This window comes from Diplodia seriata (genome assembly GCF_021436955.1).
Source record: "Diplodia seriata strain FDS-637 chromosome Unknown scaffold_6, whole genome shotgun sequence".
Classification (NCBI taxonomy): Eukaryota; Fungi; Ascomycota; class Dothideomycetes; order Botryosphaeriales; family Botryosphaeriaceae; genus Diplodia; species Diplodia seriata.
This window is the reverse complement of record NW_027117313.1, coordinates 356,987-368,778: the sequence shown is the minus strand read 5'-3', so window position 1 is coordinate 368,778 and position 11,792 is coordinate 356,987. Positions and strand designations below refer to the sequence as shown.

General features: G+C 57.6%; 4 protein-coding genes across 4 annotated transcripts; 3 read left to right on the top strand and 1 right to left on the bottom strand.

Moving 5' to 3' along the window:
- Positions 1-3,166: 3,166 nt before the first annotated feature.
- Positions 3,167-4,402, bottom strand: SLS55_006018 (uncharacterized protein; the record flags this gene model as incomplete). Its single annotated transcript, XM_066777456.1, has 2 exons — positions 3,167-4,343; positions 4,398-4,402. 2 exons carry the CDS (start codon positions 4,400-4,402, stop codon positions 3,167-3,169), a joined length of 1,182 nt encoding a protein of 393 aa, XP_066631551.1.
- A 786-nt stretch (positions 4,403-5,188) lies between these two features.
- Positions 5,189-6,160, top strand: SLS55_006017 (uncharacterized protein; the record flags this gene model as incomplete). The annotated part of the gene is made up of 1 exon (XM_066777455.1): positions 5,189-6,160. The coding sequence occupies one exon, from the start codon at positions 5,189-5,191 to the stop codon at positions 6,158-6,160; it is 972 nt and encodes a 323-aa protein (XP_066631550.1).
- Positions 6,161-9,097: 2,937 nt separating this feature from the next.
- On the top strand, positions 9,098-10,340 carry SLS55_006016 (uncharacterized protein; the record flags this gene model as incomplete). Its single annotated transcript, XM_066777454.1, has 2 exons — positions 9,098-9,285; positions 9,347-10,340. 2 exons carry the CDS (start codon positions 9,098-9,100, stop codon positions 10,338-10,340), a joined length of 1,182 nt encoding a protein of 393 aa, XP_066631549.1.
- Positions 10,341-10,867: 527 nt separating this feature from the next.
- SLS55_006015 (uncharacterized protein) lies at positions 10,868-11,191 on the top strand (the record flags this gene model as incomplete). The annotated part of the gene is made up of 2 exons (XM_066777453.1): positions 10,868-10,874; positions 10,920-11,191. The coding sequence occupies 2 exons, from the start codon at positions 10,868-10,870 to the stop codon at positions 11,189-11,191; spliced, it is 279 nt and encodes a 92-aa protein (XP_066631548.1).
- Positions 11,192-11,792: the final 601 nt, after the last annotated feature.

The window sequence follows — 11,792 nt, the reverse complement described above, 5'->3', positions numbered from 1 at the left end:
TGCTCGAGTGGCGGGTATGCAGGAAATGGAACAAGTACATTGTTCATACTCGGAGATCTACCTCCTGGATGTCTCAGTGTGTAAACGCAACGTGAGGACAAAGCTAAGCTCCATTGGTACGTCGCCCAGTATGGTCTACTGGTTGCAAGCCTCATCTGGTGAGAGACATGTTGCAGTCGTGGACAGGACGCGTTTGCCGAGTTTTGAGCCTCGTACTCGCTGTCCTCGATACTCTTCGCTGGGGTGGCGCCTTGATCCTCCGATGTCCTGTTAACCCATTTTCTTTCTATGGCGGGATGCATGTCTCACCTTTGTCTCGGGCCTTGACGTCCACACCCGCCCTGTAAGCCGCTTATGTGCGTGGCCACCATCAGCTGTTCAATCTACTCGCCATAGCAAGGTCTTCCGTGAGGGGAGTTGCGTCGTCTGTTGTGAAAGCCGAGAGCACTACATCCGACCAAAGTGATGAAAGTGTTTCGCCATATCGGTAATGCGCGAAAGGAGACGTGGCTGCACGGAAACTGAATTGTCAAGAGTTGGAAGCTGGCTTCCTTGGGGTCCGTCGTTTCTACAAGGGTGGCAGGATTGCGCAAGGAACATGCTGTCGGCAGCTGTACAAAACCCATCCGCGGTAGATGGGGCCTTTCCTGCCTCTGTAAGCTCCGAATGGTTTAGGGGAGTCCAAATTGCAGCTCAATTGACGGAATGGGAATGCGATGCGTTAACTACCTCGAGCAAGACTGGTCGAATGTCCTACCACCAATGGATTGTTCGTAGGAGGTGACGGCATCGACAACCATGACGGGCGCAGGCGGCCTTGATCCAGGATGACCTTTCGGAAGCAACACCATGTTATCTTTCTGATCTGACCAGAGTTCTCCCTCTCCCGTAGTCGTATCCGCATTGTCAGTGGCGCTCTCTGCTACTGTACTTTCGTGGGCTGTCGAGCCTTCGTCCGGTCCAGGGCTTCTCGGAGGTGTTGCTGTGTTGCCAGTGCCAGGGAGAATCGACGACTCCTCGACGCACGCCTGATCCAGCACCACGGCGGAAGTCCGGTGCGAACATTCTCTTGAGTCTTCGGCGAGGCTTGGAGGTGTGATCAAAGTCATTGGTACGCGGCGTTGGCGTTTCCTGAAGGTGGTTCGTGTAGCGTGCGCTGGCTTTGCGAGTCGGGCGGTTGTCCCTGCCCAGGCAGCGCGGACCCTGTTTTCGCCAACCGTGAGATCATCCACACGCCACTCTACCGCGTGCTGCGACCCTGAACCTCAACGTCTGCCCCAGCCCGCGACCTTGACACCAGCCCCCAGAGTCCAACTCCGACCAGATCTCCGAACAGCCCATCATCGTCTTGGCATCAATGCGGCCTTGACGACCACACGCGCATCTGAGAGCAACGTCCCGAATCTCTCTCCCCGGACCCAACACGGCCTCCTCGACAAAGTTCCCTCTAACCGGACATCCTCCCGGAGAAGATCCGCAACATCAGCACCGGCAGCCTTGAAGGGCTATCTACAACAGGTTCTGTTTGTCACGTTCGTCAGAGGGACTACAACGAGTTGCATCGCCTTCCGCAGACTCAATCTCACGTACAATTGCAAAGCGGTCAATCTCTCATACGAAATGGCTGGCGTGCTTTATGACAGGATCTGCTCCGTCGTGATCGATAGCATCATCCGGAAGCTATCTGATGTTGCGAAGACAATGGAAACTGCCCGACATCAACGGTAAGCATCAGCCCACCCTGGCAGATCAGACCCAACACTTTGGCACTAGCGCTATCGACCAGGGAGAATGAGACAAGAAGAAGTCACCGAACGGCAACGGGAAGCTCATGAATAGCTAGCCGGTCCGATCCTGTTTCTCCCTGCGGATCGTCAACTCCCAGAGCTATGTGATTACTAGGGTCGCCGCTTTCAAACTCATCGAGAACACTGACGGCCATCCAGGCTTGATCCTAGTCATATCCGTGAACTACAATGCTCCGAATCCGAAGAAGATCGACAAAACGACCATGTTCTCGCTTTTCCAACCGTGCAAGAAGACGTAGCCAGATCGATCTAAGGCTGGTGCGATACGCCGGCTTGAGAAGAGGACGCCTATCTACGACTCGGTCGGGGAGACGGAGCAAAGTCCCACCTCCTTCACTGTCAAGGATTTCCTGGGCTTCGTGAACGAACTCTACTACCGGAGCTCGCTGAGCTTGAACGATCCCACTACAGCCACCAACCCGGCAAGGATTCTGGACGAGAAAGTCCCCATTGAATCGAGACGGCTGAGAGTGGCCAGGCGACAAAGATCAAGGTAAGTGGGCTATTCAAGTGTAGCGAGAGTGCCAGTCCACCCGATCCAAACGATTCCTCGGGATCGTTGCCCTCTCCAAAGCCCAGCGATGATGGCGGTGATTAGAAAGGTGGCAAGGCTGGCAGTGGCAACTATACTGCGCGTAAAACTCGAAGCAATCGACTTGAGGAATGCAGGTTGTCGCATCACACCTTAGGAAAGCAGCGCAGAAGCCACCGAAAGCTTGGGCGAAAGCTCTGTGAGCGTAGCGGCCACATGAAGAACGGTCCCTCTCGCGGCATTGTCAGGATAACAGTTCATTATGGAGCGGGAGCAATGTGGGTTCAAGATGAGGTTTGTACTCTACGTACATTGGAAGACAAATCAAATACCATGACGTACGTGTTTAGGTTCCTCGAAGCCCCGAAAATGTCAGCACATCATGTAGAAACGCGGTACAGAATCTATTTGTTTCTTGTTATCTGCTTCAGCTGCCTACAAAGGAAACGTGGGAAAGTTTACTTCTACGTCCAGAGAGTTCCCTGCACTACTCACGTAGATGAGTTCACAAATCAACATGAATCAACATTGAGTTGCTTACTGTACGCAAAACCATTTATGCAAATGTGATACAAAAGATAATGACGACAGTGGTTTCCTCAATCATTTGCTGCAACTCGAAAACTTCAGTGTTTTAGAAGGTATCATTACAATGCTCTTGCCCTGTTCATGCCGTACCCCACTCCCAAAACTCTTCCTGTCGAAGAGAAGCCATGATGAAGATAACAGGGGAGTTGATATCTGAGCACGCATCATACTTGCTTCCACCGACCACGTGCAGAATATACTCAAGGCTGAAGAGTGCTACCATTACCTCGACATCCGCCTATTCTACGCAAACACCGCCGTCATCCTCGCCCTCACCCTCCTCAGCCGCGAGCGCGGACTCGGCCTCAATCTCAGCCTCCAAGCGGTCAATCGCCGCCTGCAGCTCATCCATCCCCGGTCCCGTCCTGCCATCCAAGAGCCCAACCTCCTCAGGATGCTCCGTCACAAACGCATCCCCCACCGCCCTCGCCCCGCCGCTCTCCCCGGCAGGCCGGTCCGCCGTAACCACCATGCGCTCCCAGCCCTCCGCCTTCTCCAGCCAGCCCGCCATGACGCCATGATCAATCTCAATCCTCTCGTCCAGGACCCCCGCGACATCGGCATCCTCGGGAAACCCCCTGCACAGCTCCATGCCGATGAAGTCGCGCACGGCGATCTCCAACTTCCCAGGCACGACACCGCCAGCCGCGTCGCGGAACCTCTGCGGCGCCGGCGCGCCGCGCACCACGGTGTTGCCGAGCGCGGGCACCGCGGTCCAGCGCCAGGTCGTGTACGAAGCCGTGTGGTCGACGGCGGGCGGCGGGGTGTGCCGCATGTGCTGCGGGCTGTGGTGGCGCAGCTCGAGGACCAGCCCCATGCCGGGCTGTCCGTGGGCGGTGTAGATGAGGTCGTGGATCTTGCCGCGGGCGGCGGGGTGGCGGGGGTGGAAGCAGATCTCGATGACGAAGCAGGGGGACTGCGTGGTGGCGTTCGCGAAGGTGCAGGTGCCGTCGGCGTAGGGCTGGGCGCTGGGGCGGGCGGAGGGGGATGGGGGGGAGGTGTGGAGGCCCGGGCTGCAGCGGATGTGGGTGAGGACTTGGGCGGCGGCTGGGGACTTGGCGGCGAGCTTTGCTAGTTGGCTGCGGATCTCGGCTAGAAGGTCGGAGAGGACGTCGTCGTGGATGGTGGTGGGTAGTTCGTATGAGAGGAGGTGCTTGTGCTGGTTGTAGGATAGCTTGAAGTGGTGGAAAGCGCACGACTCGAGCGTCTCGTCCTCCGCGAGGAGTTCGAGCAGTTGGTCGTATCCGTTCTGGTGGAGTTTGATCAGGCCGCAGACCGCGACGTCCACGGGCCCGCCCGTCGCAAGCTGGCGGATCTTGTAGAAAATCTCGTGCGCGCGAGCGTCGTGCTTTCGGAACGAGGTTTCGGAGCGTGGCTTGTATCTGGAACGCTTCTGGGCTCTTTCGACATCTTGACTGTGGCTCTTGGAGCGTCGGCGGCTACTGCAGTCGGCAATGCGGTTGCGACACGCCATTATGATTTGGAACATCTGGTCTGGATCCAGCGGGTGAGCTGTCGTCCGTTGATGTTGTGGCAGGTCGTCGGCGGATGTATCTGGGCTTGATGTAGTGGCATGGAGGAGGTGGGCGGACGATGGCAGAGGCCGGTCGGGCTTTATCGGTGCCGGCGGCTCCCGTGTCCTCCTGGGTGTGTGATGGGTCTGAGCTGAGTACATCGGGCGGGGGATCTTCCGGTGCACATGCTGTCGACTCGGAGGCGCGCTCCTCGACCACGTGGTGCTCACGCTCAGGCGTTTCAGACATTGCGGCTCTGTTTCAGTGCAAGGAAAATCGAATGGGCGAGAAGAGCTCGAAATGGGTATCAAAGAAATGTATCAATGCAGGCGCTTTATATCATTGGGCTTCTGGCTAGGACTGATTATGGTTGACGACCGTACCATGGGTATATCATTGTCTGTCGGGCGAAGAACAAACAGTGAATGACAATGACTCCGTCATGGCAATCCAACCAATGAGAATGTTAGGATCTTTAGTCAGGGTACCGCGGTTTGCTTCGCACCAAGCCAAGGCCTTCCAGCACTGTCGATTACCTGCGCTTGAGCTCCATCCGCCGCAGCTTCAGTCACTACGACCCGACAACCACATCACCCATCCACCCCGCTACCCCAAACCGGCGCATAAAATCGTTTCACCTCGGTGGTAACCTAGTCCAACTTCTCGAAATCATTTTTCTGGGCCTGTACGATCCGCTTTCTAGCGCCCAAACTGAAAACACTAGAAACCCGCAACAACCAACAGCCATGGAAGGACCATTTCCCGTTGCACTTGGCAGGCTGATGCACCCCAGGGCCATCTATGGCAGACTCCTCCGTCGTCTTGATGGGGACGCGAGTGCGACTCCATCCCATGGATCGGTTCGAATCTACCAGGACCAGTACGAGCATCTCATGGGCTTGATCAAGGCAAATGACAGGCTCTACAGCTATGTAGCTGAGCGCATCAAGTTCAGGTTCGTACAGAGGGAGCACCGACTGTACTACAGCATGCCCAGTCGCGTCCATCGCATGTTCGCCGACGACGTTATCAAGCGGATCGACACCCGCATCGCTGAGGTTGCGATGCTGCATGACTCCGACGAGAAACAAGGCAACGTCGACAAGAACATTGCCAGCGTTATCAAGCAGGCCCGAGTCGTGGACATGGACGATGTCGACGTTGATGGCATGTGGGAATTCAACTGGGGGCCTGCAGGAAATTCGAACAGGGCGTGCTTGGCCCTCGACATTGTCTACTCACATCAATGCAAGACCGCTGAGCAGAGTATGATTAGCCTCATCACTCGCACAGAGGGGCGTCCCGCAATAGGCGTCGTCATCAGTGTCAGCAACAACCGCATGAGGGATAACGTATCCGCGGCAGACTCCAACATGAAGAAGCGAGCTTTCTACACCATCTTCAAGGTCACTCGAAAGAGCTTTGATGATATGGGAGAGAGCCCTTTCGTTACGAAGAAGCGCTCGAAGCGGTGTGAATTCCGGGAGGAGACCGGGTCGTGTCGCGACGGTGCATTGCGGATCCCCATGAGGGAGTTGATCGGGCCTAACCACATGCAGTTCGTCGACGAAAACGATAGAGTCACGAAGAGTATTCTTGACGGGGAAATCAGCATCTCAAACTATGAGCTCAACAGGTTCTTGGAAAGGGCTGAGATAACCGCCGAAAGCCCACAGGAACCGCAAGATCACACATCACGCAGCGATCCTAGCATGTGAACGAAAGCATGCAGCCACTATGGACAAATGCAAGGACCTGAACATCACGACTGGGCGAGGGCCGCAATGCTAACTGGGTGTGATACTGATTTGAGTGCTCAACATGATGGGGGCGAAATAGCTTGCCTGTTGAGATTGAACATGGATACTAGGCAGGTTTAGACATGCTCGGCTGGATGTGTAGGAATCGCGAAAGCGAGCGTAAAATTGAATGGAATGGAAACCATCAAACTGTACGAATTGTGTCATACCGAGATGTTTCTTTGATGTAGCAGCCCTAAAGTGAAGATTTCCGCTGCCGTACCTCTGCGACAGATCAATCTGAGTGATTGATACGTCATGCAAGCCTGGCAAACTGCCAAAGTATTGATAGGCAAGCTTTGTCTGGTTCCCACGCACCGTTCTGATTGACCCCACCTCGCAGCGTTTTACCCACTTCCTCCGCCCCACTGCACCTTCTGCCTTCTACCTCTTCCCACCAGCTGATTAGAAGAGCTTCTGACCAAGCCAGTGTTAAACTGACCCTGGTAATTTAGCAGTGATGCTATCCACTGGGCGTTCTCGCGAGTGGGCGAGAAGCCAACCACGCTGCGGACCTCCGCCACGCGACGATTCCCCGCCACTCCGCTCGTAATCCACCTTTGAAACCTTGAAGATGAAGATCGGTGCCTTAAACCTGGGGAGATGACTTCCGAATGGTACAGAGAAATTCTGGTTAAAAAACAACGTCATCCTGCAAAATTGTTTGGTCATACCTCGGAGATATTGATGGATCCTTCCTCCCTTGTGAACGCATCAAGAACTCAGTGTAACTCCACACTGAAGCAAGCCGGATGCGGTACCCATCAATCAACGCATGGGTAGCTCCCCAGATGCCGACACTCGTCGCTTGTGCGAGGGGTGTGTGCCAAACACTTTATTACAGTCCATCAAACACAAGGGGAAACGTTTCCGGGGTAGGACTGTCTGTCGCTAACCAGGGCCTGTTAGGAATGGCTTGATTAGTACCAATCTTTTATCCTCGAATCGATAATATGAAAGCGATCACAGGGCCCCGGCTAGCGAAGAAAAAAAGGATAGCGGAAACGGCGATACCAAGGGTTGTAGGAGTTCTGTCTGTAGACTCCACCTACGTCGTTGGGCTCTTGACCCTGACACGCGAACCACGGCCGCGAGTTTCAGGGACCGCACTGCTCGACCCCAAAAACCAAGAACCAGGACCATGGGAAGATACCTAACCTGATGGCCGTACCGCGGATCTCTGAAGACCCTTCCGAGAATTTTCTTCTGCCTACCGAAGCCGTGTCCACCACCTTCAGCGCCGCACGCTCCTCCCATCCCCCCAAACCCACCACCAACATGCCATCCAACATCTCAGACGCCGCCACCCTCGTCGCCGCCCTCACGGCGGTCGACGCCGGCAACCCAGCCGCCGTGCCGACATGGCAGAAGCTGCAGCTGACCCGCAGCGACTACGCCCTCGCAAGCCGCTGGCTCAGCGCCAACGCGCCTTCCGCCACCTCGACGCGCACGCCGCGAAGGTACTTACAACCCCATTTCCCACTGCGCCTTCGCTCTCGATGCCCCAGCTAACACCCGCCCGCCGCCACCAGCATCGCCCGCAACGCGCCCGCCCTCACCCTCACGCTCCGCTTCCCGCCGCCCCTCCACGCCGCCGTGCTGGCGCGCGTCAAAAACGCCGTCTCCACCCGCATCGCAGCGCTGCGCGCCAAAGGCGGCGCGCCCTTCGCTGCCGTCGCTAACCAGGTCTTGGCGCTCGACCACTTCCCGCTGGGGACGGCGCCGGTCGGCGGGACGACGTACCTCGATGCGTGTTGGCGGCTGCAGGGAGACGGCGAGATCGCTGTGGCGGTGGTTGTCGTCGGCGGTGGGGACGAGGTGGAGGGGGTTGTGGAGGATGTCTTGGTGAGGGGGGATAGGCGGGTGAGGACGCTGGTTACGGTTATGGTGGGGGAGAGCGTGGAGGTTGTAAGGTGGAGCCGGGGCGGTGATGGGGGAGGCGAGAGGGACGGAGCGGTGGACGGGAAGGGCGGACTGAGTCGGGCTGGGCTCTATCGGGAGGTGGTGCGGGGGGAGCTCGTGCTGCCGATGCAGCTGTTTCGTGGGAAGGTCCGGTCGTCGCTGGGCCAGTGGAGCTTCGATCCCGTTTGGCAACAGAAGCTGGTGATTCCGGTTGTCGAGGTTGTCCAGCCTTTCAAGGAGGTGGAAGAGCGAGAGGGGCATGTGGTGAACGTCGACGATGAGTGGGATATGGCGGATCCTGACACGGGGCATGACTGGGTCTCTGTGGAGAATGTTGGTGAGGGTTGCATTTCTACCTCAGATCTCGTCGGTGACATATTCAGCGCTCCTCAAATTTAACTGTTCGATAGGCTATCGCATTTTCGCTGGTCTGCAATGGCAATCCGAGTGGTTTGCACGACCTAACCGTGAAGATGCCTGCCATCGTGACTGGCGAGCATAGTCCAACCAGCAACAATGCTCATTCGATTCCCACATGTCCAAAGAACATGGACTGCGTCACGGCAATGCATGGTGTATATCATGTTGTCAGGCCATCGAAAGATGAATGTTGACATCATGCCTGTGCCTTAGGTGTAAGTGGAAATGGAATGAACGGCAATGATGTCTCATAAGGACGGCAAAAACCACATCGGGGATATCTGTTCCTGGTGAATGAGAGACTCTCATCACTCAGACGGCGGCAAGTGACGATCCCCAGCTGCCGCATCGGGGAGTGGTCGCGGGCGCGCGCAGCCAGCGCGTCGTCGCGTCCACCAAAACATCAGATCTTCCGGCAACACCGCCACACTTCAACCATCCCGCCACCCCCGGCGCGCCGGCTCTTGAGCTGTTTCACTCCCAGACGACTCGCCACGTTCCATCGCCATCATGCCATCTATCACCGCTCTCATCATGGAGCTTCCTCAGAACACGCGTGCCGTCATCAATGCGGTCCAGACCATCAGCGTCAACGACACGGGCTTCCTCGAAGAGGAAAGCTGGCAGACGTTCCCCCTCACTCGCGCCGAGTACGAGAGGATCTTCGATATCATCGGCCACGAAGACCTGTCAGATCTGTTTGACTGTTGGAACAGCATCCGGTAATTTTACGGCGCCCCTTCACCACCCGTGACCTCACCCCCGCTGACACTTCCGCCGCAGACACGACTTCTCCCGCCGCCATTCCCTCCTCACCCTCCGCCTGCCCACCTTCCCGCAGGCTCTCTTCGTCGGCGAGCTGCACGACCACATCAGCAAAGCGCTCTTCATCCACGCCAGCGCCGGGCCAGACAACTGGTTCATAGAGCACATCATCGGCGTCAACGCCGAGCGCGGCCCCAGCGCCGACTCGCTCATCTACAACGCCTGGCACCCGGACCTTTGCTACTACTTCTCGCCGAGCTACACGCGCCCGGCGCGGGCGGCGGCGGGCTCGAAGCGGTCGCGGCACTCGTGGGAGTGCGACCCGACCCTCATCATCGACGTCGGCAACAGCGTCAAGCACGACGACATGGCGGTGCTGGCGCCGCGCTACGCCGCCGCCGGCAACGGCGCCACTCGCACCGTCGTCTCCATCGACACCACCCGCGGCGTCTACAGCGTCTGGCGCTACCTCCGCTACCTGCCCACCGCCGTCGACGGCCGCGAGTGGCGCCGCTGCTTCCTCACCGAGAAGGACGTCGCCTGGCGCGACACGGACGGCCCCGGCCTCGTGCTGTCCGTCCGCGACTTCATGCCCACCAGCCTGCCGCTCATCGAGGGCACCGGCGACGACGATATGGAGGCGTTGATGAAGAAGACGGTTCAGATCGACTGCGCTGCGCTGACCAAGATGTGGGAGAAGGCGAATTCGCCACCGCCCGTTCTTGATGATGGCAGCACCGATATGGAGCTGTCTGAGACGGAGGTGGCTACTGATGAGGACGAGCCCGCAGAGCTGCCCGATGATGAGGATGAGGATGAACGGGCTTGGGAGGATCTGATGGCGGAGATCGAAGAGGAAATTGCGGAGGCCGAGCCAGAGCCGGAACTGCAGATCAGGCGTGGTGGCGTGGCGAACGTCAGCAATTGGATGGCCTACCATGATGGAGAGGATCCTGAGGGCGAGGATGCGGACGACGAGGATGATGATGATGAAGAGAGCGAGGAGGAGTAAACTTTTGGTTCTGGCTGGCACAATTGGCGTGGTATCTGAGTTTTTTTTTTTTTGGATGTTTTGCTGCGTTGGTAGCGTTTAGCATGGGCATTGGTCAAGTCTCTCCAAATGGCAATCTGAATCAGGAACTGTTGGACATCATGGCTAAACACATCACGCTGTATTGCACTGTTTGCTGGTCGGCTTTAGTACGAACAGGGAAATCAGTGCAAACACGTCTACTCCAGCTTGCCCTGACGTGGAGTTTGCGTTGACGGGTTGTTGCAGCTAGCAAAGGTAGTAATAGAAGCTCATGCCTTTGATATGGGTATAGCGTCGTAACTTTCCTTGCAGCTCGACATGTCGATAATTCGGACATCGATTATCTCATTCGTGGTTCCTCGAGCTTTCCCGACTGCGCTCAACGTCACCGTACCCCCGAGAGCGCCCAATCACGTGACGGTCGCACCACCGTCCGTGTCCCAGCCATACCATGACAGTCGGCGCCCTCTTTCCGGTCATCCTCCACCGACGCATACACAACAACCATGAGCGGTCTAAATCAATCACCCCACCCATATACGTTAAACGAGCCTCCAGACTGGGCCGACGATGCCTTTCTGCGCATGTTCGACAACCTTCCCCGCACCTCACAGCTCGAAAACTCGAAACACCCCAAGAAGTACATCATGAAACGTGCCCTCGAAGGCTACTTCATGGCCGTGGATATCTGCCAAGAAGAGTACCCTTTGGACCAGGCTCTCATCCCCTTCTGGATGCCCTACGACAGCTACCGCCTCATGAGATACCGAATGCAGAGCAACAACAACGACCCCGCCCTCCACCACTCCTTGGAAAAAGTCCTCACGTAAGCCCCGCCCAGCCCAGCCCGCCCCACCGCACCGCCTCCCCCTCTCCCAAAAAAAGCGCACGCACCGCTAACCACTGATCCCCCTTAGCTGGGACTACGACCTCCGCACCCAGCTCCTCACGCTCCACACGCTCCACCCCCTCGCCCTCATCGCCACCCCCCACCTCCTCCGCAGTCTCCACGCCTCCACCCACCCCTTCTGCCTCACCGACGGCACCGGCCGCACATGGCGCGTCTTCCGCCCCAGCACATCCACCGCGCGCCAGATCCCCAACGGCGCCGACGCCCGCCTGACAAACGGCACCGCCTTCCTCGGCTGCACCGCGCTCCGCACGCCCACGCACGCGCTGTGGTACCGCGGGCCCGGGCAGAACGAGCTGTATCCGGATTTAGTGGTGGAAGTCGGGGCGCCGGACAAAAGGATTGAGGAGAGGGCGGAGTGGTATTTTCGGGCGACGAGGGGCGAGACGAGGGTTGTGTTGGGGCTGGTGGTGGGAGGGGAGGGGGGGACGTGGGACTTAAGGGTGTGGAGGTTGGGCGGGGGGGAGGGGGTGGAGGAGGAGAGGTGGCGGGTTGTGGATGCGGAGGGGAGGTGTGTTGGG